This window comes from Thalassophryne amazonica, chromosome 15 (assembly GCF_902500255.1).
Source record: "Thalassophryne amazonica chromosome 15, fThaAma1.1, whole genome shotgun sequence".
In the NCBI taxonomy this organism is placed as follows: domain Eukaryota; kingdom Metazoa; phylum Chordata; class Actinopteri; order Batrachoidiformes; family Batrachoididae; genus Thalassophryne; species Thalassophryne amazonica.
Window position 1 is genome coordinate 79,654,794 of NC_047117.1, and position 27,857 is coordinate 79,682,650.

The 27,857-nt window shown below is 42.2% G+C and overlaps 1 protein-coding gene across 1 annotated transcript in view; it reads right to left on the reverse strand.

Annotated features, from left to right (window-relative positions):
- The window catches only part of sorcs3 (sortilin related VPS10 domain containing receptor 3), a 646,076-nt gene that overhangs the window by 74,493 nt on the left and 543,726 nt on the right, over positions 1 to 27,857 (reverse strand). The window contains exons 17-19 of the mRNA XM_034187360.1: positions 25,688 to 25,801; positions 22,132 to 22,303; positions 5,610 to 5,796 (exon numbers count right to left, since the gene is read on the reverse strand). Of these exons, the coding sequence (XP_034043251.1) occupies positions 5,610 to 5,796; positions 22,132 to 22,303; positions 25,688 to 25,801 (473 nt within the window). The remainder of the gene's footprint in view (positions 1 to 5,609; positions 5,797 to 22,131; positions 22,304 to 25,687; positions 25,802 to 27,857) is intronic.

Here is a 27,857-nt window from a genome sequence, read left to right on the forward strand (position 1 = left end):
CGTGGCCCGCCCTCACCTGGGACGTGGAGAAGACCGTCCGGGAGGCCCTGACCCGTGTCCCGGACCCCGGAAACGGACCAAAGAACAAACTATACGTCCCACCAGAGGCCAGGGCCGCAGTCCTAGACTTCTGTCACGGTTCTAAGCTCTCCTGTCACCCAGGGGTGCGAAGGACCGTGGCAGTCGTCCGGCAACGCTTCTGGTGGGCATCCCTGGAGACCGACGTCCGGGACTACGTCCAGGCTTGTACCACCTGTGCCAGGGGCAAGGCCAATCATCAGAAGACCTCAGGGCAGCTACAGCCACTGCCCGTGCCTCATCGCCCCTGGTCCCACATCGGCCTGGACTTCGTCACGGGTCTCCCGCCGTCCCAGGGAAAAACCGTCGTCTTCACGATAGTGGACCGTTTCTCCAAGGCGGCCCACTTCGTGGCCCTCCCGAAGCTCCCTACGGCCCAGGAGACAGCGGACCTCCTGGTCCACCACGTCGTCCGTCTGCATGGCATACCATCAGACATCGTCTCCGATCGCGGTCCCCAGTTCACCTCACATGTCTGGAGGAGCTTCTGCCGGGAACTGGGGGCCTCGGTCAGCCTTTCGTCCGGGTACCACCCCCAGACCAACGGGCAAGCAGAGCGGGCCAACCAAGAACTGGAGCAGACACTACGCTGTGTGACAGCCGCGCACCCGACGGCCTGGAGTACCCACCTGGCCTGGATCGAGTACGCCCACAACAGCCAAGTGTCATCAGCCACCGGCCTCTCCCCGTTTGAGGTGTGCTTGGGGTATCAGCCCCCCTTGTTTCCGGTGGTCGAGGGAGAGGTCGGTGTGCCCTCGGTCCAGGCCCACCTACGGAAGTGCCGTCGGGTGTGGCGTGCTGCCCGCTCTGCTTTGTTGAAGGCCCGGACGAGGGCGAAGAAACATGCAGACCGGCGGCGGGCCCCGGCCCCCACGTACCGTCCTGGGCAGGCAGTGTGGTTGTCCACCAAGGACATTCCCCTTCAAGTGGACTCCCCCAAGCTCCAAGAACGGTACATCGGTCCCTTCAAGGTTGTCAAAGTCATCAATCCCGCCGCAGTGAGGCTTCAGCTTCCGGCCTCACTGCGGATCCACCCAGTATTCCACGTCTCCCGGATAAAGCCCCATCACACCTCACCCCTCTGCACCCCGGGTCCGGCACCACCTCCTGCCCGGATCATCGACGGGGAACCGGCTTGGACCGTGCGCCGGCTCCTTGATGTCCGTCGAATGGGCCGGGGTTTTCAGTACCTGGTGGACTGGGAGGGGTACGGCCCCGAGGAGCGCTCCTGGGTGAAGAAGGGCTTCATCCTGGACCCGGCCCTCCTGGCCGACTTCTACCGACGCCATCCGGACAAGCCCGGCCGTGCGCCAGGAGGCGCCCGTTGAGGGGGGGGTCCTGTTGTGTGGGCCGCTGAAGAGGAGGTACTGCTGGCCCACCACCACCAGAGGGCGCCCTGCCTGGAGTGCGGGCTCCAGGCACCAGAGGGCGCTGCCGCCGACGAAGGCTGTCAGGCTGACAGCTGTCACCCATTACTAGACACAGCTGACTGCACTCAGGACGGAGTATATCAGCAGGACAGCGTCTCCACCTCAGTGCCGAGATATCGCCTTGAGATTAAGGTAACCTACTCTGCTAGTATATATTTTGAGGACTCTGATAAACCTTGCTAAACTATTTCAGGACAGCTGATTACAGAAAGCACCTTGCTTGGATAAGTACTCACCTTCCTGCTTCATTATTTCAAGAGGTGGAGGCGGCTTCTCCCCTCTCCGTCTACTGGGTGCTGTCGCACCCATACCTGTGTGTTTGTGCTCTTTCCCGCCAGCAGTACCGGATCCGACGAGCGAAGGCAGTGGCCACCTGGGAATTCGGGACTTGGCGGTTCCAGTACTCCTGGTTTTCGGTGGCAGAGGAAATCTGGGTGGTTCCGGTTCGACGGGGACGGACGTCTCCTACCTTCGAGCCTGCCCACACAACACCAGCAGATTTCGACTTACAAAGTATTAATTGTTGTATTGGTTGTGCCCTGTTCACAACAGTAAAACTTGTTATTCACCTTTCTCTATTGTCCGTTCATTGCGCCCCCTGTTGTGGGTCCGTGTACCTACACTTTCACAACACATCTGATCTTGTACCTCTTGTTGCTGCAACTTAGATATAGGTTCAGGATAAGGATATAGATCCTTATAAACGTACTTGTATGCTTTTGTCAGCCGATCAATGCAGTGTGACAAAGAACTACGGGGGCCGGTGATGAACACATTTAAGCAGGGGGGTAAGCAGCTCTCAGTTGAATGGAGTCAGAGCTCTACTAGACAAACGATGCAAGGACATTTTACATTGCTGACACAAACATTATTTCAGTAACTGTTCTGTTTATGAGAAATTCTATCGGCAAAATTATAATATATAATATATAATATCGGCCGGCCGATATATCGGTCGGGCTCTAGTAAATATACATGAAATACCCTGGTCCTTGAAATATCAACACATCTAAAACCATTTTCCTATTCTTGTGCACAAATGCAAAAGTCATTGCACCAGGCAAGATCAACGCAAACATAGCACATGCACCTCTAGTGGCGGTACCACAGTACAACAATGATAAATCTTGATGGCAATTTTCAGCATAAGCACCGATGACTTGAGCAGTGAAAAAACAATATGTTTTGACAAATTTGAAAATTGATAAGCGAAAAAAAAAGAAAATATGACACATTTATTGTTGATGTAAACGATCATCAACACATCAAAGAAAGCCAAAAATTCACAGAAAACATTGATTTCTGTGATTTATCATGTCAGCCACTTGACAAAGGACAGGTGGAGGTTATTGGAACACCACTGACCTCTTGTCTGTCAATGCAATGCCCACCTACATTAGCAATACCCCAGTGTAGACCCCAGTGTGCTCCTCTGTGGTTGATGTTCTAGTTTGTAATCAAACATTGGGTAAGTACTATCTCTCTGTCTTGATAGGCTTGCAGAATCAGAGAAATCACCTTATTCATTCAGATTTTCACTTTACATATTTCCCCACACTTCCCAACAGTAATAAAGTTAATTTCTAATGGGTTTAACTTCGATCAGCTTTTCATTAGCACCATTAACTTGTGCATATTTTACCATCAGCAGGTGGATGCCATAAAATATTCCAACAAGAACGTAACCTCTATCCGGGATCGGGTCGCGGGGGCAACAGCTTCAGCAGGGGTCCCCAGACTTCCCTTTCCCAGGCCACACTGACCACCTCTGACTGGGGGATCCCGAGACGTTCCCAAGCCAGTGTGGAGATATAATCACTCCACCTAGTCTTGGGTCTGTCCCGGGGTTTCGTCCCAAATGGACGTGCCCGGAAGATGTCCCTAGGGAGGCGCCCAGGCGCCCACTTAGCACCTGGTGCTAAGTGATTTAGCACCAGGTTCTCCACAAACATGAGTTGCCTGGGAGGAGAGGGGCGGCCCCATATCCGGCCGCGCCCCAGTCCAGTCACAAGCGGCTCTGCTCACCGGGCCCCCCCCCCGCGGGGGGAGGCCCAGCTATCAGGGGCCAACCGAAAACCCACGGCACTTCGGTATTGCTTCGTCTAGGCAGGATTCTGACTTAGAGGCATTCAGTCATAATCCCACAGATGGTAGCTTCGCACCGTTGGCTCCTCAGCCAAGCACATACACCAAATGTCTGAATCTGCGGTTCCTGTCGTACTGAGCAGGATTACTATTGAAACAACACATCATCAGTAGGGTAAAACTAACCTGTCTCACGACGGTTTACATCCTTACCAGATGCCCGAACCACCTCAGCTGGCTCCTTTAAACACAAAGGAGCAGTGACTCTACTCCGAGCTCCCCATGGATGACCGAACTTCTCACCCTACCTCTAAGGGAGACACCAGCCACCCTCCTTGGGAAGCCCATTTTGGGCACTTGTACCCACGATGTAGCAAACGTAAACTGTTTTGTGTAATTCCCTCTACGGGTGAGAAAATCATCAATCTATTTTAAAAATATTCTTCCAGCAGTTTTTTTTTATTTTTTTATTTGCATGTTAATAATTTACATGATTATGCCATCCCTTGTGATTAATGGCATTTAATTAATATTAACATTTTATTTCAAAGCAGAAGGGCTCTCATTAGAATGGATGCATGAACTGTAATGTTTAATAATAATAAATTATTTTCTGGATATGGAATAAATTTAAATTCCTTCTGTTCCAGGTCAGATCAAACATTTTCACCAAATGCTCTGAAAAGCAGCTAATGAGTCTTGCGGGCACATGTCAGCGGTCAGCGCCACTATTGCTACTACATATTTTTAGCCTTGTAACACAATATAATAAAATGGACACTCACATAGGGGCCCTATGAAGACCCCCCCCCCCCACCCCAACTAGGATGCCTCTGATTAGCACTACTACATGCACACCCTCAGTCTAACCAACACTGATACTAACAGTGATGCCGGGACATGAATCTGACCACTTTTTTCACTAATGCGTAATCTTTCCAAATCAGTTATCAGATTAAAGTTACTTCTCCAAGTCACTGTGCATTACAATTATTTTTGTACTGTGAGTTGACTGCAGCATTAAAACTCCTGTGGACAGGGGGAGGTCGGGGTTCAACTAAACTGCCCACTTTGCCCACATTCATTGAGCTGCAAGCTTTTCTATCTGCAGTTTTGTGCAGCAGCTCCGAGTTGAAAAAAAAAACAGTTGTCTCTGAAAGCTTGGTGGAAGCTGCACACCTGCACTGTGCTTTGCAAAGACATTTTTATGCTATTTTTTCTTTAAAACTTTGTGTTCTGTGTGTGTGTGTGTCACTAAAAACAGCTTTTTTCCACCCAAATGCACCTAAAGTCTCTTTATGTGGATGACATGATGTAAAAAAACACAGTTACAACTTTATAACCCATCTATCTGGTTGTGTTTTCTACATAAATACACATTATCTATTCTTCTGCTCACACAGCAAAGCATGGCCAAACCCCAAGAAAAAGAGGCATGAGGGGGGACGCAGTCCACCACAACACCCCGATATTTAATTAACTAATAAAGTAACTAGTAATCTAACTTTTCAAACTGAGTAATCAGTAAAGTAACTAAGTTACTTTTCCAAGGAGTAATCAGTAATTGGATTACATTTTCAAAGGAACTGTGGCAACATTGGATACTAACCATTAGCATTAACCACAGCTATTGTGACTGTATAGAGTAATGGTAGCTTTTCCTTTCCTACTGACCTTCAACATTCAAACACATCACATCAGGGTAACGATGTCCAGTATAAATAATGAGAATTCCTAAAGAACTTTGATCCCTGGGAAATTTAATTATGTCACTTCCAGCCAAGTTTCCCTAAAATGGACTGATGTGGTAAATATAAAAAAAGAAAAATCATAATCCTGAACTATCCATCTTTATTTTTATTCGACCAAAAAATTATGAAAATTGTTTGATTCATTTCTGAATTATACTGATTAAAACAGATGGTGAATTCTGACCTGTTTGGCTGCTGGTCTCTTAAAATAAATCAAAGTGACATCAGCATTCTAAAGCAACGGCGCCACTCTGCACAAACGTACATGTGACGTGTAGGAAGAGCGTGCTCGTGTCATAACCCAGGCTGTTCTCTGCCAGCGCCATGACGCGGAATATTCCAGCCGATTTGTAGACGTGTTTGATCCCTTCCTCTGTCCAGCTAAGGTTGGAGTAGGACACGGCTGTGCCGTCACCGAAATCCAGCTGGATGTTGGTTCTTATAGAGTCGCCCTGAAACAAAGCACAATGGGAAACAGAGAAGGCAGGATGTGACATCAGTGATTGACACAGTACCGCCCTGTAACGACAGACAGCCGCCATGAATGGAAACACAATTCCCCGTGCTGCATTCGCATATGAAGAAAACATGTGGCTCACTACACACCAGGAGCACCTTGATGATTAAGAACCTTGCCAAAGGGGTCTTAGTGATTTTCTCATCTGACAAAGGGTTTGAAGCGCAGATCCTCTGGTCTTAAGCCCGCCGCTAAAGCACTAGACCATCACCTCTGCTATTGTTCTCAGATGTTTAACATGATGTTCATGTTAACCCTCTGGGGCCGGCACCGTCGTATACGATGGCTAAGACCAAGCTTTACTAAATTATAAATTACTTTTTAATGATATGAGATAGAAACTTACTTTGTTTTTGCTGAAAAGGTAACTCTGCTGACTTTCGAGCCAGCCATTGGCCATCTTTGTACTCCTCATAGAAGCTGTGTGATGATGTGCGCAATGTGAGTGTCCAATCGGAATTGGTTCACCGTCACATGGTTTTCCAAAATCCAATCGTAGGGCAAAGTCACCTCACGTGAAAAGCCAAAGATCGTTTTCAGGAGTGATGTGTTACTAATGGGCTCATTTGAATAGCCCCCTGGGTCCTCCAATGAGTACATACTATTGGGCTCCAAATGTGCCCTGCACCATTACGCACAGCAATCAGTGAAGCAGATGGAGAGCCTCCAATGACAATCTCACATGCTCAAACAAAGAGTGTGTAACTATCAGGATTGCTCCACTAGTTTGCATGTGAAAGTTACTGGATAAATCTGTTGCTTTCTCGGCGTAAAGCACCGTGTACCATATCAATGGACAACAAAATGCATAGACCATTTTGTATATACTGTTCAAAATGTGCATTTGTGTTTATTGTTTGAACCTTTTTGTTGTAAAGTCGTTCACACAAGACCTCAAATTACCTTTATAAAGTGTCAAATCAGTTGTTTATTATAGTTTGCTGTGTGTTTTGAATAAATGTGTGTGGAAAATTATTTTTCGCTTTATTTTTCCCCTGCCTATTTTTGATTGTAAACCTTTATTGCACTTATAAAACACAACAAAAACATATATATTCTGAAAGCACAGGTTGTCCTGAAAAAAAGAGACATAAAACTTGATTGTGGGATGCAGGGAGAGCTGTTAACAACAATAATAAAACATTTATGCCAGGCGAGTGAACTGTCCAAAAAATGCCCTCGGACCCCAGAGGGTTAACTGCCAGATTTTGTCTGTGTGTGTGTAGTGTCTTAAATTCAAGTACTTTTAAAACTTAAGAGTGTATTTTTCACAACCCACTCTTACACTGTAAATAAAGAAAATGCTAATTATGTTTAGTGTTAGCATATAAGGTATGCACATATAATGACATGAACTATGTTTATCACTAACAATTAGCATAAGTTAGCATCAACCATGGATGCTACCTGTTTGCTTATGGTTAGCATATTGTGTCATGTAAAATACTTTGAGTTGTATTTGCCAAAAACTCCTAAATAAATTAATTACTTAAAGTAAAAACATTTGTTAGAATGCATAATGCAAAAGATAAACAAAAATATGAAAAAAGTAAATGCAGCAGTCTTATTATATTTGTCAGATAGTAAACTCTTTAAAAAAGACTTGAGGTGTGCAGCTTTGTTTTGCATCATAAAGACATGTCTACAGTTGTTCCTCCACATTATATCTGCAGCAGAAAGAATTTCAGGCATGTGCACATCTGCAGCTGCGTGCATGCACACATGCATGCATGCACACCACGTTTGTTTTTGCCTGGTGTTTGTGAGTCTTAATCTGCTGCTCTATGAATCACATCTAAGACTCTCTCAGGATCAACTCAGTGCAAGTGTTGGGAGGAAGGAGGGGCTCCAGCTGCCATGGCTACCAAATCAGCGCTCATCCCCCCAGGGGCACCAAGGCATTCTCCCAAGCTCCCACTGGCACACTGTAGCGCAAAACTACTGGGATCTTCATTTGCGACACTGAATTAGTGCGCCAGCTTCTCCGAACCACACAATGACAAAATAAATAATCCTATTGTTCATGTTCTCATTGCTGCCCTTTTGCCCTTTCCATCCCTCGTTACCTGAGCTTCCTCTTTGTGTGCAAACACAGGAGGCTTGGAGAAGCGCCTGGGGATACTTTGTGTCACATTGTCTGCAAAATGATGCCTTTGATAAGTAGCTGGAGAGAATTGAGAACGACGAAGGACAGAGTTTGACAGAGCTGGCATTGATGCAAGCTTTAATGAGCTGGCACACAGGAAACACTCCAGCACGGCACCGTCACTGTCACTCTTCTCTCTGTCTGTACTGCTCTCCACGTCAGACACAGAGGGACCAATAAATCTGCACGATGCGGATGCTGACCAAATGACCCGTGTCGAAATGTCACTCTGTGCGCGTGTGTCTAAGCGCTGAGCGTATCAAAACGCATCACGGCTTGTTCGAAGTAAATCCGCTGCTCAACGGGTGGACAGCTGTTTGTACACAACAGGCCTGCGACTGTTCGGGTGTGTGTTAAACCAGAAACCCTGCTGTCCATGTGATGAGTGAGAATAAATGATACTGCAGGTGTGAATCATTTTGGAAAATCTTTTGTTTTTTTTGTTTTTTTTTGTAACCACGCTGAAATGGCATGTGAGCACCTGCACACCAAAATGTTGGGTAAAATCTTTTTGCCCGCCATAATCACAATTTGGGAGCAGCTTTTCAGTGTAAAATTTAATAATAATAATAATAATAATAAAGCTAAAAACCATAATAATAATAAAACTCTGGGGTCACTTGACCATCTCACAGGGATCAATAAAAATAAATACTATGTCTAAAAAATTAAGAATAAATATAAATGTGTCATAAAACAATTTATAATTGCAATTAAGAGGTGAATGAACATTCAAGTGTGAATGAATTAGAAATTTGATAACTGACTCAGGGGAGCTCTGTTGGAATTTGGCAAAGATGTTCATAAAATAACCAATAAAAAAGATTTATTGATATATTTTTAATGGTGTTAAATGATTTGTAAGGTGCAATATGCTCAAAGGCAGTTGGAAAAACTAGTATTTTAGTTATATTCACTTCTCAAACTGACAAAATACAGATTTTTTTTCAGTTCTAAATGGGGTATTAAATGTTACAAAAAATTAAGATAATAAAATTTTAATTAATTTTTTATCTTTTAGTGAACAATACACTGAAAAAAGAGAATAGTTGAACCAACTTTAAAGCATTACAATTGATAAAACATGAATGAATTAAGTTGTTTGAACTTAGGTTTGTACTGTAAGTTAGAGTTGATCTAAGTTCAAACAACTTAATTCATTCATGTTTTTACCAATTATAATGCTTTTTTTTTAGGTTGGTTCTTTTTTAAGTGCATAATACATTAATACATTGTCTTTATTTATGTGAGTTTAGGTCAAATGTTGCAGTAGTTTTTTGTTTTTTTTTGTAGGTTTTTTTTATGCTTTTTAGGCCAATAACCAAAATATCAGGACAAATCCATATTTGATGCTGATGGCACAAAGTCAAAAATGAATGCTTGAATGTTTTAGCTGAGAATCCTCAGAAGTGGCTCCTGTCATGTTCGATCATAAGCTTCATCAGCAAGAGAAACCCTCTCGCTGTTCCGCTGGGGCACTCGCACAACTTTCTGACAAAGATAACATGAGAGAGAACAACTGTGGAACATTTCCTCCCCAAAGTGACGAGAACATTGTCTGTTAAAAATTCACACTCATAAATCCACTGTTAATCAGATCACGGGGAATAAATGCTAACAGAGTGAGAACGACTGCTAGAAGGTCTCACATGTGTGAGCATTCAGGTAGAAGAGCCCTGAGAGTGTATAAATCTGCCAAGAACACACAATCCAGGAAGGGTCCATTGAAAATAATCTTAATATTGCGTTTTTGTGGACCTATTTGAGACTAAATAATAATTTAATATCACCACAGTTTGTCCATTTAATTGTACTGGTCTTCCAAATCAGACAAAGCTTTTAGGTTTCATCAAGATCAGCTAGATTTCCTATAATGTGGTTTTGTAAAAGTCAAGGCATGCTCTCATTGCAATGAGTCCATCCCCTCCAGATTGAAGCAAATATCAGCTTTGTTTTGCTTAATTAATATATCACTACTCTGTCTCCCATCTTTTTTTTTTTTTTTATCATGTGCATCATGGGAATTTCAAAGCTCTATGTATGGTGACCACCAAGGCTGCCACTGCTTGTTGAGAACTTGAACAAAATGTTGATGAGTGCCCCATCAAGATATGTAAAAGAAAGCAATCTACATTCAGATCCTGGTCAACATCAAGATTTAACAGTTCATATCTCTTGATTAAATAAAACTAGCCATCCTACAATCAGCCCCCCCCCCCCCCCCCCCCCAAAAGAAAAAGTCAGCGATCACACAACATACACTTGTATAAGGTTAATTATGTTCAGTTGGGAGGTGGAGTTCATCATAGTTGTAGTTCTTGTGGTACACAAACCCAACTGGATAAAACACAATAAATGGATGGGGTACAAGAACAAAATCACAATATAGTCATTGTGTAATCACTGTGAATACACAGGGCATTGAACATAACAAACAAACCCGCTTTTGTTTGTTATGGTCAATGCTTTGATGAAGGTCATTTGATGGCAAGCCTGATAAAAAATAAATAAATATAAATAAAATAAAAATGGCCTGAATCTATGTGCTCTGAACATTCTTCTTCAGATAAACCTGCAAATAGAAAAAAGAAAAAAAAAAAACAGCCAACCAACCAGTAAGAGGAAGCTTCTGCTTAGACCCCATATTTATATGACTGACCAAGATGAGTACAGATTCTGTTGGGTCAGAGTACAAATATGAGGTCTATTAGAAAAGTATCCGACCTTATTATTTTTTTCAAAAACCATATGGATTTGAATCACGTGTGATTACATCAGACATGCTTGAACCCTGGTGGGCATGCGAGAGTTTTTTCACGCCTGTCGGTTACGTCATTCGCCTGTGGGCAGTCTTTGAGTGAGGAGTCGCCCACCCTCTCGTCGATTTTTTCATTGTTTAGGAATGGCTCAGAGACTGCTGCTTTGTTTGATCAAAATTTTTTCAAAAATGTAAGGCACAACTGAGTGGACACCATTCGATAAATTCAGCTGGCTTTCGGTGAAAATTTTAACGGCTGATGAGAGATTTTGGTCTGGTAGTGTCGCCTTAAGGATGGCCCACGGCACCTGATGGCGATCTGCACTTCGAGGCGGCAGCGTCTCGCCGTTTCAAGTTGAAAACTTCCACATTTCAGGCTCTGTTGACCCAGTAAGTCGTCAGAGAACAGAGAACTTTCAGAAGAAGTCGGCATGAGGAGTTTATTCGGACATTCCATTGTTAACGGACATTTTGTAATGAAAGAACGTGCGGGCAGAGTCGCATGTCAGGCCGGACCCGACCGCGGGGGGGTCGCAACAGGAAAAACACCTCCGTTGGAAACCTTAACGGACAAGTTGGAACATGCCCAAGCTGTTAAACAATTTCTCAGTTTCTCACTTGTTGAAAGCCATCAAAAGCCGCCTGAATTTTACAAATGGTTTTCAACACGGAGGTGTTTTTCCTGTCGTGGCGCACACAGATTCGCCGAGTCGTCACGGAAACGACTCGACGAATTTGCGCGCACGTCTTTCATTACAAAATGTCCTTAAACAGTGGAATGTCCGCATGAAGTCCTCATGCCGGCCTCTTCTGAATCTTCTCTGTTCTCTCACGACATCCTTGTTGTGTGTTGGGGGGTGTGGCTGGATGTTTTGGTGTTCTTTTCTTTTCTTTGCTCTTCAGGTGGCATGAGAACTGATTTGTCTGTGGAGAAGGTGCTGGCTGAAGAATCCTCACCCTCATCAACATCATGTGTAGCACCTGTGACTGGTGCTCACATGCAACCTTAAAGACTTTCAGCTGAAGCAGATAATTGGATGGCGTTCTGCATTTAAGGCATGTGTGATTCAAGCAGAACTGCCGGGAACTCGACCTTGCGATGTTCGTTTGTGAGACGCTGAGGACCGCGCCTGGGTTTGACACATCGAGCCCGTGAAGCAAGGAAGGGTGAGGACACATGCTGTCAGCACACGTTAAAGGTAATTAAGTGTTTGATTAATTGTTGATAGTAACTTGGTGTTTTGTTACACAGTATACTTGAATTGTGATGAGAATTGCGCAGCTTGCTTCTCACTGCTGTGGCGCGCGGATAAGTGATCCTCCACCTGTTGTGAGAAGCTGCTCATTTGCATAAAGTTAAAAAAGATACAGACCTGAATGTGTTGCTGATAGCGTGTGTCTTTTGAAAGATATTGTTGTAACTGCTGACTTACCTCACCTCTTCTTTGCTTCACAGAGAGTCAGTTTGTCGTGTCCACCTGGGGGGTGTTTGTCTGGTGGTAGTGGGTCCAGGAACGCCGGGCTTCTATCCTTTTGGGCGCTTAAGAGCGTGCCAACAGTCACTCCACCAGAAGGACATTGTTTCAGTTTTGTACACATTATTATACACAGGTGAAAAATAAATTGTTTCTGTTGTTGGAACCGCTTTCTGGTTATTTTTAGCGCTGGGTTCTGTCTGACGCAGGTCCGCTCCTCAACCCGCGTCGACACATAACAGTCCTGGGTCAACAGAGCCTTAAATTAGGATGATTTCAGCTTGAAACAGGCCGACGACGGTGCCTGGAAGCGCTGCAGGACGTCCCGCTCCATGGGAAGTCCTTACAGCGACAGAAACACCCCATAATCTCTCATCAGCCGTTAAACTTTTCACCGAAAACCAGCTTAATTTCTTGAATAGTGTCCACTCGGATATTCCTCACAGGTCCAGAAAAATTTTTGATAAAGCAACGTGCGCCGTCTCGAGCAGCGTGTGAAACAAAGGAATTCAGCCAAGAGGGCGGGACCACATCTCACTCAAGGCCTGCCCACAGGGAAATGATGTCACCAACACGCGTGAAAAAACTCACGCATGCGCACGAGGGTTCAAGCATGATTGGTGCAATCGCACGTCATTCAAATCCATATAGTTAAAAAAATAAATAAAAGGGTCGGTTTATTACCTAATAGACCTCGTATTATGGAAATCAAGCAGCGATATTACAAAATTATTAATTATAAGTTATGCCTGAAAATCTGATGCTTCCTTGAGCCACAATATGCAGTCAGAAAAACAAACATCAATATTCAAACACACATAGCATATTTTGGAGTAAGAAATAAGATTGTGACCATACACATGACATAAGTGCATAAGTCAATTTATGGAGACATTCTCGGTGAATGGATACACAGCTGTAGTCACCGGGTAAGTGACTCCAAATAATTATCAGCTGGTAAATGCATCTGAAATTTCAGAGTGGAAAGAAAGCAGTGCCTCTCTGCTGAAAGTACAAGTAAAGTGTTCTCTAAGTGTGTCTGCTGTGAAATGTAAGCACTCAGTTGGCAGAGCTCAGCCACTTCGGCTTTGCCAGCAAAAACTAAGCCAAAGTTGTTTGTGACAACGCTGAACCACATGAGAAGCTGGTTTCTACTCCGACAGGAGCCGAGCGCTCGCCCAGTCACTAACTGCACCATCTGACGCAATCTGTCACCGCTGACGATTTGAAAACTTTGCAGTAAACAGATGCTTCAGGTCAGCCGCTGTGCAAACGTACCGAACAACAAAACTATAAATATAAAACAAAACAGTTCAATAATCATCTGAAAATGAACCAATGGATGAAAATCTGACATCTGCTGTGGATTCACTATTCTCTTCATTGATTTTAAGTGTTTTGGAGAAACCGAACCAGATCCATGAGAGACATCAAGCTCTGTTGGCTGATGTGCTTCGTCTGCTTCTTTTGAGTTTTACAGCTGTATTGAGCTGACTCACAGCATTCGCTCGCAGGGTGCTATTGTACAGAAGGTGCAAAAGAGGGCAAGTGTTGTTAATTTCCAACCAACAGAATGGCTATTTTTTATGCCCTTCACACAAGTCCCCTAAATCAAGATACCATTTGAATACATGTTGGGGTTTTGGTTGAAAAATGATGTGTAGCCAGACACAAAACATGGATGTTGACATTGTCTTATCACCAGAAAACATTTGTGCCTATAAGTCTTATTTGGATGGGATGATTTACACAGCTTTCATTGAGCTACTCGTTTGATCTGTTCCTACAGCGGAGTCTGTCCCATGTCCGCCACAGAAATGATGCAATCCAGCATGTGGATCCAGCTGCATCTCGGACAAAGAGAAAGAGATAACAGAATCAGTCGGCCAGAAAACTACACTTAAGGTATAATTTCTCAGCATTAAGCAACAGGAAAGCAGAAGAAATACTAAGGTGTTCGGCGGCCACTAGCCCTAAACTTCACTAACAGACCCAGACTTTAGATAAAGTTGAGGCTGAGACCTGCTCTGTTTACTAATGAAATAGATTTAGAATAATAGAATAGAACTGGCCTGGCTAATGCCAGATCGCTGATAAACAAAACTTTTATTTTAAGGGATTTATTCAACTCCCATGATCTGGACTTCCTTTGCATAACAGAGATGTGGATGAACATTGGTGAGTGCAGCCCACTTGTGGAACTCTTACCAGCTGATTGTTCTTACTTTAACTCTTTGCGGGTGCTGGGCCAAGGTGGAGGAATGGCGATTGTTTTTAAAAAGAAATGTTTAACTGTAAACAGTGTCCTGCATCCTTCTCCAGTTTTGAGCTGACTGTTTTTGAAGTTGGTTGCTCGGACCTGGTGCTCTGCGCCGTCATTTACCGGCCACCAAAATATAATAAGGAGTTCATAAGTGAATTTTCCAACTTCCTTGCAGAAGTGATGACCAACTATGATCGTGTCTTCCTTGTCCTTCCTTGTCGGCAATTTTAATCTCCATGTCTGCTGTCCTGATAAGCCTCTGGACTCTTTTAATTTGTGTGTGTCCGGCTCCACACACGAGCACGGGCACACACTAGACTTGTCTTTTCTTATGGTCTGACTGTGTCAAACTTGGAGATCGGTGACTGTGTGTTTTCTGAGCATGCACCACTTTTATTTAGTGTTGATTTCTCCCATGTGGCAGCTAAACATTACGCCCCTATCAGGCTCTGCTGGGCTTTTAACCCCCTCACTGCTGGGAAATTCTCAGCTGCCTTCTCTGCTGTCTGTGTGCGCCCCAATTCAGCACACATTGATGCAGAGGAGTTCTGTTCCTGGTTTAACTCCTCCTGCCTTTCTGTGATGGACTCTGTGGCTCCTCTAAAACCCAGGCAGTCTAAGGCTCAGCCTGAACGCTGGTTCAATGACAGAATCAGTGCAGCCAGACAGGAATGTCGTAGAGCCAAACGCAGATGGAAGAAGTACAATCTGTAGGTTTCATTTCAAATTTTAAAGGAGCTATGGTGCTCTTATCAAGACATTGTCAAAGAATCCAAAACAGAGTATCTGTCATGCATTATGACAGAAAACTACAAGAACCCTTGTGTACTGTTCAGAACATTTGACTCTGTGCTGAATGTCCCACAGCCTGTATGTTTGGAAACTTCCACTGATGTGTCTAATAGTTTTCTGTACTTTTTCATTGAGACGGTTGCTTCTGCAAGAACTCTCATTTCTCCACCCACCTTTGACCCCTCTGTCCTTGTTCCTTTCCCAGGGGTCTTCAATGGTTTTGAGCCTGTGACACTCTCACTGTTAGAGGATGTGGTGCCCCATATAAAATCATCAGGTTCCCCTCATGATGTGGTCCCTCCTCACTTCTTTAAAGAACTTTTTTTTTTCTACCTTAGGGCAATCAGTTCTGACCATTAGAAATAGCAGCCTTTCCTTTGGTGTTGTACCTGTAAGCTTCAAACATGCAGTAATACAATCTCTGCTGAAGAAGCCTGGCCTTTACAGCACAGTTTTAGCTTATTTCAGGCCAATCTCCAAGCTGCCATTTGTTTCTAAAATTCTGGAGAAAATTGTCTATGCACAACTTTCAAAAGCTTTCCTTGATGAACACAACATCATGGAGGTTTTTCAGTCTGGTTTTAAAACATTGCATAGCATGGAAACTGCCCTTTTAAAAAAAATTTAATATTTTAATGGAAAATGATATGTTGTTCTTGTCTTGCTTGATTTGACCTCTGCTTTTGACACTGTAGACCACAGTATTTTGTTACATTGTCTGCAGCAGCTAGTAGGAATTGGTGGTAGTGCCCTGGACTGGTTTAGGTCCTACTTAGCAGACAGGACTATGAGCACTGGTCTTGGGGTTTGTGAATCCTCCACTGCTCCAATCTTACACGGGGCCCCACAGGGGTCAATTTTAGGCCCCTTGCTTTTCTCCCTGTATATGCTTCCCCTCGGCTCTATCCTCAGAAAACATGGTGTAGCTTTTCATTGATATGCTGATGACAGCCCGATATACGTCCCCCTGAGGAAAAGTGATGCCTTTTCTCTCAAACCTTTGCTGTCATGTTTTGAGGATATTAAGGCCTGGATGACCTTAATTTTCATAAATGTAGCAGCTCCTGTGTGATTTGGGCCCATTGGCAGCTTATGCGACTAGTACTGCTACTAATTTGGGTTTTAAGATGGACAGCTATTTTAAACTGGATCACCAAATTAATGCAGCACTTAATTGTAGTTTATTTCATATTAGGCATCTTGCTAAGGTGAAACCTTTTCACTTTTATTCACTGGCTTTTAACACAAAATGAGACTTGCTCTGTTTTAGTTGTTTTGCATTTATTGCTGTTTTTATTGTTGTTGGGTTGCTTTGTTGTTTTTATGACCTTCATGTACAGCACTTGGTTTCAGTTTTGGCTGTTCAAAACTGCTCTTTAAAAAAGTTGAATTGAAAATGAATTTAAAAGGGTAGAAAGCCTCGTACCATACTATGCCAGTATGCTAGCCATACGAAAGGGAGAATAAATGCGTCTTAAGTCTAGACTCGAAAGTCTCTACAGAATCGGACTGTTTTATTGACACAGGGAGATCATTCCATAAAATGATGAATTTCCATTTCCCAGTGATTTCAGTCCCATTCAAATGCACTATTTATATTTGTATACACATACGATAATACATCATATTACCACATCTACACCATGTTCCCACCCAAACACGTTTGTGCACTGACTCTTTGTAAATCACCAGCAAAATGGTGTCCAATCCAACAGGCAAATGTTTGGAAAGCTCACGCAATTTAACACTTGTTATATGGGACCTTGGTAAATGAGGCACTTAGTGTTTGAAGAACGTTGATGATTTCTGACTTGATGAACAAGGATGTTGGACAAATCAACTGAATGATTAGCTGTTTATGATTCTGATATGACAATCCTGGGCTGGTTAAAGGGGAACACATGATCGGTGAACGGACGTACAGCTCAAAGCTCTGAAACAATGCAGAACTGGGCTTTTGGAACTGAAATGCATCCTGTAAAAATCCTTGTAGAAAACAGACATAGTCCCACAAAATGTGAGGAATCTGTGGTTTTCACGAATAGAGTAGCCAATAAGGAGAAAATGCTGGGTTTACGTGACAAAACTGCTGCAAACATGGAGCAAAATTACAGTTTTGTTTATATTTGTGTTATAACATTTCACATGCTGTGTATGATGATGTGCATTATGGTAAATATATTCTTGGTGCTGTTTGTCTGCAGTGTGCTGCAGCACCAGACTCAGGTGTCACTTTGTGTCACAATGTTCTGCGTGCTCTTGCAGTCAGCATATTGTCATCCACTTATTCGTATTTCAGGTGTCAAGCAGCAATTTGTATTTTCAGGAAAGTTGAATTTCATAAGAAACCTGCACTGGATTTTAGCACATTATATAACATCATAAATATGTGTGATTTTATTGTAAATTAATCTTATATTTAGCACTGTGAGAATCACTCAAATAGTACAGAGAAAACATGAGCATGTTAGGTATTTAATTTCCTCTTTCTCTGTGAGCCGCAATGTGAACTTCAAACCAAAAAGGGATGACTGCGGGTGCAATGCTCGATTTGAGAGTTGCCTTGTGTAGTTCTGGGTTTTGAGAAAGTTAATGATGGGGAGGAGTTGTGTTTTTGTACAAGGAAGTCAGGAGTGACAGAGAAGTATGTGGAGGTGGTGCAGGATGTGACGACGACAATGTGACAGCAGTTAGGTGTGCAGTAAGAATGGCAGATGTGTTCAAGGTAGGGGAGGGACTGCATCAAGGATCGGCTCTAAGGTTGATACATTGACAGATGACTTCAGGCGGGAGTCTCCATGGACTCCCGGGAGTCTCCATGTTTGCAGTGAGACTGATTTGTAGTTGGAGAAGTGGAGGTATGCACTGGAGAGAAAGGGAATGAAAATCGATCAGCCCAAGACAGAGTGTATTTATATAAATGAGTGATGGAATTATACAGTTGAAAAGGTGAAGAGATGAGTGGAGGCAGCGTGGAGTGTGTGGAGAAAAGTGGGGGGAGTGATTTGTAGAAAGGTCGCTGCAAAAGTGTAATAAATATTTATCAGATGTTGGTGAGACCAGCTATGCAGTGAGGTTTTGGTGGCAGTGGTTCTGACAAACAGATAGGAGGTAAAGTTGGAGGTGTTAGAGCTGAAGATGCTGTGAGTTTATTTGGTCATGACAAGCATGTCAGAGGGGCAGCACATGCAAGACTGCTTGGAGCTGAAGTAAATGAGGTGGTTAGAGCACAGCAGAATTAAGATACAAGGTATATAGAGAGATGGATGCTGAGGATGGTGCCGCAAAGGAGAATGAAAAGATGGAGGCCAAAGATGACATTTATGAATGAGCTGAGGGAGGACATGCAGTTGTTTAGTGTGACAGAGGAAGATGCAGATGGATGATATGCTATGGCACCCCTAATGGAAGCAGAACATGTCACATCTTTTTCTCTCGTATTTAGAAATGTGGCTGTGTGCTACTGAGCCTTCATCCCATTAAATATTTAAACCAATTTGCTCTCCACAAGAAATACTGCCATTTCAGACTTCATGAATATAAATTAAACTTCTGGATTCATCTTGAGAGTTTTCTCAAATGGAGCAGATGCCACAAGGATTCTCATCCCCGCCCTCCTCTGCCGTTGTCACATTTGTCTTCTGTCCAGCTCGCCTGCCATCACCTCCTTTCCATCACACATTCCCTCTCGTAACCTGACTCAAGTGTGTAATCCACAGCTCATCGTGCAGTAATGTGCCACCTGTGCCTGGACACAACCCCTTGGGATGCACACTTACCTTGAGCTGTTGCTGCTGTCGCTAACGTCCCACAGCCAGCAATTAATACCAGCGAAGCGTTTTCTGAGCAACATGAGGACGTTTTCTGCTGATCAGGCCTGAGCCTCTTACTCGCTATCAGAGTCTCCTGTGGAGTCTCGCTGCTGCCGCTGGCTCAAATGCTTGCTTTGCGTGGGCGACTCTATTAAACTTTAGAGAGTGTTCAGAATGAGCACTTTCTGAAACAGAGCCAAGTTCACGTTTCACTCACTGTTCACCAACTAGAGGTCCACAGATCCCAGATCAAACATCAGCCTTTAGTCAAAACATTATTTAACCTGACTGCGTCCCAAAGGTATGGTGGCCAAGAGAGGTCAGACCACTTCCAAATTAAGACATTAACACAATGGAACTGCTAGTTAAAAAAAAAAAAAAAAGGTTTCTGACTCGAGGACTTTAACTGACAGACCGCCGCTCAGTGCAGTGTGGTGACCTGTTATCTTTATTTTTACCTATTCGGCAGAGCTTATTAAATTTATTTATTTACTTTATTGATGAATGTACTCTTAATATAGATGTATTTTCGTGTTTTATTATTTTACTATGTAATGCAACTGTAGAAGTTAGTAAAAGTCCTCTGGGTAGAGTCATTTTTTGTGCGTTGTGACTACTTCTGTTGTGGTGTCAAGCATTGCAAAGCATTCATGTTTTTGAATTTGCAGCACATACGTGATCATATTAAATTGTTCTGTAAGTTATATTTGTGTTTTCTGTCTTTGCACGTGTGACATTTTTGAAGCAGCAACCTGTTGTTAAATGCTGTTTGCTTGTTTCTGCTACTGGCTTACAGTGAGGCAAATAAGTATTTGATCCACTGTTTTCCCACCTCCAAAGAATGGAGAGGTATGTCATTTTTATAATAGGTACACTTCAACTGTGAGAGACAGAACCTAGAAAAAAAAAAATCACAAAATCACATTGCATGATTTTTTAAATAATTAATTTGTATTTTATTGCATGGAATAAGTATTTGATCCATTTGAAAAACAGACCTTAATATCTGGTACAGAAACATTTGTTTGCAATTACAGAGCTCAAACGTTCCATGTAGTTCTTGACCAAGTTTGCACACTGCAGCAGGGATTTTGGTCTACCCCTCCATATAGAAAGATCTTGTCCAGATTTTAACTGAGTTTCAACTCCCTCCAATTTTCTATTGAGTTCAGGTCTGGAGACTGGCCAGGCCACTCCAGGTCCTTAAAATGCTTCTTACGGAGCCCCTCCTTAGTTTCCCTGGCTGTGTGTTTGGGTCATTGTCATGCTGGAAGACCCAGCCATGACCCATCTTCAATGCTCTTACTGAGGGAAGGAGGTTGTTTGACAAAATCTCACGATACATGACCCCATCCATCCTCCCTTCAATATGGTGCAGTCGTCCTGTCCCCTTTGCAGAAAAGCACCCCCAAAAATTACATTTCCACCCCCATGCTTCACGGTTGGGATGGTTTGCTTGGGGTTGTTCTCATCCTCCAAATACGGCGAGTGGAGTTGATGCCAAAAAGCTCTATTTTGGTCTCATCTGACCACATGACCTTCTCCCATGCCTCCTCTGGATCATCCAGATGGTCACTGGGGAACTTCAAATGGGCCTGGACATGAGTGATTTTCTGATTTTTTTTTTAGATTCTGTCTCTCACAGTTGAAGTGTACCTACAATAAAAATTACAGACCTCTCCAGTCTTTGTAGGTTGGAAAACCTGCAAAATCAACAGTGGAACAAATACTTATCTGCCTAACTGTAATTTGGAAGTGTTGTGGCGTCTCATGGCCACTGTACTAAAAGGCTTTCTCAGAGGTCTATATACTAATGTGTCAAACTTAATACCAACCATAATATCTACTCTGAATGTGTGCATTATTGTGATCACAGGAGAAAAAATGTTATTTTTGATGCAAGGCTGAGAACTCTGAACTGCAGAGAAAAAAAGAATGAGGCATGTAAAATTGAGTGCTTCATACTAAAAGTATTTTAATGAAATATTGTTTACTCAGGTCATTTCTTTGGAATGGAAACATGATGCAGCCTGTGCATAACAGGGTGATTAAAGCAGGTTTACTTTACAACCATACCAAACATGTATGCTGTTAAATAGGCTATACACACACACACACACACACACACACACACATATATATATATATATATATGTGTGTGTGTGTGTGTGTGTGTGTGTGTGCGTTCTCCACTCAGATTGCAGTAGCCAATCATAGATTAGCCTTTCTGTCCATCGTTTACCTGTATTTTGGCATGCTTGGCGCCAGAAACTTATGTTGGATCCAAAAAGGCTAGGACCAAAAGTTATATTGGATCGGTTCCCAATGACCAATAGCGTTAGAGCTTACTGCCAACAGCTAGCCAATCAGAGCGCGGCATACAATTATTCATGAGATGACATCACTAATGACGTCGCGGAGGTCAGAAACTTGCTGACAGACGCTGGCTGAAAAAATGGCAACAAACATGTCAACAACAGCAGAAAATCGTCTGCCAGTGAGGTATGCCGAGTTCACAGAGGAGGAACTGGTGGAAATATTGAACTCCAAGGATGCCAAAAACACTAAGAAGGTAGACAAGCATGCTACTGACGTTTTAGAAGCATTCATATGTTGTTCACAACAAAATAAATTGATCTAATTTACTTGACTCTGTTGTTTGCTTAGTTTGGGAGAGGGGTGGAGAACATAATTTACGCCTCGTCCAATATAACTTTTCTTCATCCAATTTTTCTCTATGTTGGACTCCTTACCATCCATTAATTGTATTATTATATATATATATATATATATATATATATATATATATATATGTATGCCGTGGTAGTCAGGAGGTTAAGACAATGGCAGCTACAACATGACGTCACATTTTTCGTATGTATTTCGAGAAAAAAAAAGAAACCCTGCCATATTTGTGCCGATACATTGATTTGAGGGTCAGACTTCTCTACAATTTTTGGTCTGAGCAGCAACAAACAAACAAAGTCTGTAGAATTAATGGAATTGTGTTGGTTGTATTCTCACCTCATCCAGATGCACTGCAAAGGTAACATTGCTGCCCATGTTGGCGGTAAGTTTGCCATTGTGGGTGGTCAGCAGGAGTCCTTTAGGAGGTCTGTTGGGACACTGCTGCTTCCTGGCTGTGTACATTTCTTTCACTCCTTTAGTGCAGTTGTTCAGCACCACTTTACGGTACCTATGGAGAGATATACAACTTAGATTTGAGCATGTCTCTTTCAGTTTACTGTCATATGTCCTAGCTGAGTCAAATCTGTGTATTATTACCCCTTGGCTGATAACTAAAGTGGTATTGTCAACCTCTTGTCATTCATCCTCCTGCCTTTGTGTTTGTCAGTCTGTTCATGTCGTGACATAAACTCATTATCCTTTGAATGGACTTAAAAAGGCCAAGAGATTTTTTATAATTTAGCTGCCAATGATGCATCTTTTGATGGACAAGAGGCCTATTGAAGTTTGGTTACATTGACCTGGAGAAATAGGTCAACTGGGCTGAAGACTACAGAAACACAGTATCACCTAAACAAGCTGTGAGATGTTCATTATAGTAATGTTCATGGTGCATGGTGGAGTGGAGAAGACACTTTTGAAGATTGGTGACCATTACCTATTTCCCTGGGTCACTATTCATTCACCAGTCATGTTGTACATCATGTCAGCTGAGTTTTAAGTGCTAGATGTTATGTTATTGTATTCCCCTTTGTTCTACATGGGTGTGTCATTTAGGAACACTTTTGCCTGAACAGAGCCATGTGTTAGCACAACCGTTCTGTCTACAGCCTGACCATGTAAAAACAGGTCAGATGACAACTGACAACTGTGTCAAGGGCTCAGGCACCTTTGCAAAGCTGATTCACAGCCACAGCGGTAAAAGAAAATCTTTCCAAGACAAAGGTTGATGTCTGTCCCCAAGGTGTCATGGACATCAACTGAGATTCTGAGAAGTATTCACAGTGCTTCACGTTTTCCACATTTTGTTATGTTACAGCCTCATTCCAAAATGAATGAAATTCATTTGTTTCCTCAAAATTCTACACACAATACCCCATAATGACAATGTGAAAAAGGTTGTTTTTTGTTAGAATTTTGCAAGCTTGTGGCATTGTATTCAAGAAGACTTGAGGCTATAATTTCTGTCAAAGGTGCATCAACAAAGTATTGAGCAAAGGGTGTGAATGCTTATGTACATGTGATTTCTTTTTAATTGTTATTTTCAGTCAGTAGAATTTTGAGGGGGAAAAAAATTACTCCATTTTGGAACTAGAAGCACTCAGAGAGTGCAAACCTCCGCCAAGGCCATGGGGTCACTGACGCCATAACATCTACACGCCGTGGAATCATTGAATCTAAAAAAGTCTAACAATGATGTTTGCTTAGTAGTAAAAAAAGTTTCATCTACTGTGACTGGATAGCATGTATCCTTAACGCTTGGCATCACAGTTTATTGCAACTTGCACCTTTTCCAGAAGCTACTGTCATCTGAGCACTGATATTGATATTGCATGTGCTTATAGACAAAAACAAATAAGAGACAAAATTCAATTTATTATTCAACTAAACTGCAAATATATGAATTTTTTAACATTTATGAAACACTTCTCTAAACAAGGCCATTCAGGGTTTTCACATATCCCATAATCCCTTGCGTGCCAGAGAGTCACTGCAGTTAAAACAAAATAGAGAATCCACACGATGACAATTGTAAATGAATATTATACTACAAAAATGTCATTTTTTTTAATGCTTTTCATCACGTTAATAAGAGACTGCTGCATGATACCCTGAAAACTTGCTAAGACAATTATAACAAAAAATCTGTGTCTGCTACATTTAACCTGCATGGAATTTAATAAGCGCAAACCGAATTTCAGACATATTATATATTAGTCTGGAAGAAAGAGGACAAACAGTGTTGTAAAGAACAATAATCAAGACGTTAAACAGCAAACTTCACTTTCCCCCAGAACGACATGATCAGGAAGCGAGCGTAGCTCACAGCAGCTCCCATTGAAAATAACAGAGAGGCAGCCTGTGATTCTGATGCAGTAACAACGTCTAAAAACCCAGAGAATATATTCACAAGAGTTTTAGGCACAATATAAAAACAGTTTTATGCTGCGATGTTAATTGTGTTGTCCGTGTGCAGCGGTTAAAGTGAAGCGTGATCAGAGCATCTCAATGCAGTTCTCAATGTTACTGAGATCTCGCAGCGCAGTGACCTCTCCGAAGTTTTGCGGGATTTGAAACCTGAAAAGCCTCAATAGGGTCACCGACCCTAAAGAGATTCCCTCCTTGGCACAGTGATCTATTTCTTTTTGTCTCTTTCTCCAGAATTGTATATAATCATCATTAGATTATTCATATATAAACAAAAATAAATTTAAGAAATATTACAATTTGAAAACAAATGCACCCGAACGTGATGACAGCTGCAACTGCTTAATGCTAACTTTTAACATTGAAAATGCCATAGACATGCTAATGCGTTACCATCAGGATCCGGATCGTGATCCGGATCACCACTAAAATTTAATCACTTGTTCCTCTTGTCATTTCCAACCACTCCACAAAATTTCATCAAAATGCGTTCAAAACTTATTGAGTTATCCTGCTGACAGACAGACAAACAAACAAACAAACGTGACCGAAAACATAACCTCTTTGGCGGAGGTAATAACACTGTAACATAAGAAAATGTTGAAAAAGAGATGTGTTGTGAATACTCTCAGGATCCACTGCATTACAAAAATCTTAATGCAATGCAAAAGCTGTGCTTTTATTTTGAAATGCATAGCAACCATACCTTGGGTTGACAGTTGTTTTTTTATGCCTAATTGGTACAGGTAGTTATTTATACCCAAATAATTTTTCTGAAGCAATGTGTAGAGCATGGGCTTCTGTGAGATAGGTGTTACCCTACCAATATATAGACTGGGGGTCTTCAGCCTAACCGTGTGTCTTCTTGGGCAAGACACTGCATTCAAGTTGTCCCAGACTGCCCAGCTTTAGTAAATGGGTACACAATGTGGTTGGGGAGGTAACCCACAATGGACCGGCTTCCTTTTTAGCTACAGTTGTAAACTCTCATCCGCTTCACACTACAGTATCTGGAGAGAGGCACTGGTCTAATGACCCTCAGGACCAGCATAGGACTAAGTGCTTCTGCTTCTTTTTCAATGCAATAAGTAACCACAGTGTTGACATATGTGGTTGATACTATCTCTCATTGTAGAGCAGGTATGTACCAGTAGGTAGACATGGGTTTGATTCTTGGCCATGATACCTGTCTGAGTCCTTTTTGTTTAAACTGCTGTACCATATGAGTGTACATTTTCAAGTGAGCTCCTAAAATGTCAAATTATTCTCAGTTAAGACACTGTGATATCTACTGTCATGGAACTGCATAACCATTCAACTCATGCTGCCATTTGTCAGTAGGAGAGGCAGACAACCAGTCCATCCCAGCTTCTCAAAAGTAACCGTCTATCAGCCAGGTGAAGTGTGGTTGAGTCCGGTTGTCTGGATAACAAACATATTAGAATATTAATTCCAGTCTGCTCACCCTGTGCTGTTGAGGTAGTTCTGACCCTGGCTGCAGCTCCTTGAGATGGTGGAAGGATTAAACCAGAAGGCAGGCCTGCAGTTGCCGTCTCCACGCCGCTCATATCCATAATCACTGTCAGACAACACAGCACCTGATCAATATCAGCTTACAAAAGGCAACACATTGCACATCCCTGTCTTATCTATCTCTTTATAACTGGTGACCAGGGCCTATCAGGCAGAGATGTGCTATTATCATGTATTGATTAAAGGCATTGCTGATGAATGTTCAATGGCGGTGCGGAGCACTGTGAAAGGAAACACACCTGGGGTAGGGATCTGCTTCACATCGCTGCGAGTGCATCCGACCACGAGTTATATCTCGCAAAGTAAGCTAAGCAAGTGGCCACTCTAATAATGGCCCTGACATTGATTTATCAATTAATTACTCTGCCAGTAAATAAACAAGTCTTTGGCTGAATACTTGAACCTGATTCAGTGTTTAAGACAGTGTGAACTATTCAATAAAACATATACCGGGAGCCGAGAGTGACAAAAGTGCTACATTTTCAGGTTCAATAACTTTGCCAGAAATCAGCTTTTGAAGTGTGGATGCTAAATTTGGGGACAGAATTGGGGCTAATGTTGGTTTAATCTTTTTCAAAAGATGATATGCAATTAGCGCATTGTCTGTAATAACTAACTACTATTGTTCGCTTAGGATGGCAAATGATGGTTACACTATAGGCCTCCTAACACCTTTGTGGTTAGTTTGCTTTGAAGATCTTGGTCACATGGGTGAACTATGGCTCCACCTTCTATGCAGCCAGAAGGCTTCAAACGTACGGTGGGCAGGTTGATAGATAATGAAAGATTTCTTTGAAGTTTTAACTAGTTCAAATTCAAATTCCTAGAAAGATGTAGATGCTATTTGACAGATTATGATCAGTCAGCTATTTATGGATAAACTTTTTTCCATGGGTCCATCTTAAAAGTGACTGTCTTTTTAGTAACACAAAATATGTGGTACTTTTTTTGAAAATAGAGTTCTTTTGGCTTCTCCCTTTTTCATTCAGGGTTACCACAGCAGGTCTGAGATGGATCTACATGTTGATTTTATGCCGGATGCCCTTCCTGATGTAACTCCTCATTACATGGAGATTGGAAACAAGTGGTCTTGAACCTTCAAACTTCTGTTATCAAAACAAGTGCACTGACTGCTTGGCCACCACACTGCCAATAGTACTTCTTTTGAAACATTTATAAAACTGTTTTTATATCAAACAAAATCTCAAATCTTGAATTCATATTACAAATATTGTGTCTTTAAAATGTTCTCACTGCTTCACTAAATATTCTTTAATTACTGTTAAGATCATAGCCACTTGTTCAAAAATAATTTAAAAAAAGGTTCGAAACAGGTCTGAAAATTGTCATGGGATATTCCACATGATAAGCAGTTTCACTTTCTAAAATACTAAAATTAGACTGAGTTGTATTTTCAAATAAAAATATGAACCAAACATGATGAAAACATTTTGAAACTTTACAAGTTACAGTCATCATTTAATAAAAAAAAAAAAAAAAACATACATATTTGAATAAGTTCGTGACATAAACGTCCACTTAAGAAGTCACATGTAGCATTGTCACTGTTAAGGTTCAACAATCAGCTGATTTTTTCTGAGATGTTTTCAACTGTCAAAATGTGTCACATGTTGCACAAAGAAAGTATGTTGAAGCATATATAAATATATGAAGCCACTGCAGTGGTGGGCACTGTTCAGCTAATCCGATAACCGCTAATTATCAAAGCTAATGTTTTTGTTAGCGGATTAGCTTTTCAAATAAGTTTGAAAACCATCATTGGACCAATTATCTTCCGATGAATTTAGTTCCGATAACTTTCAGTCCACTAACATTTTTTTTTTGCTGGTAAAGTGAGCAAAGTTTAACAGTCAAAAAAAATCAAACAAAATAGTTTAATCCCTGTCGTGTGTAGATCAGTGGTTTATGGCATGGAAATAGAGACCTGGAATGAATGTCACATGACTAGCAGCGTGCTGCACGGCGGCCATTATTAAGGGTAGAGAGCGCGCCTTGAGCCAGTTAAGGCACCCGTTAAACAGAACCATAATTAGGGGAAAAAAGGCAGCCAGTGCTTCACCATCAAATGCACCAACTACAAA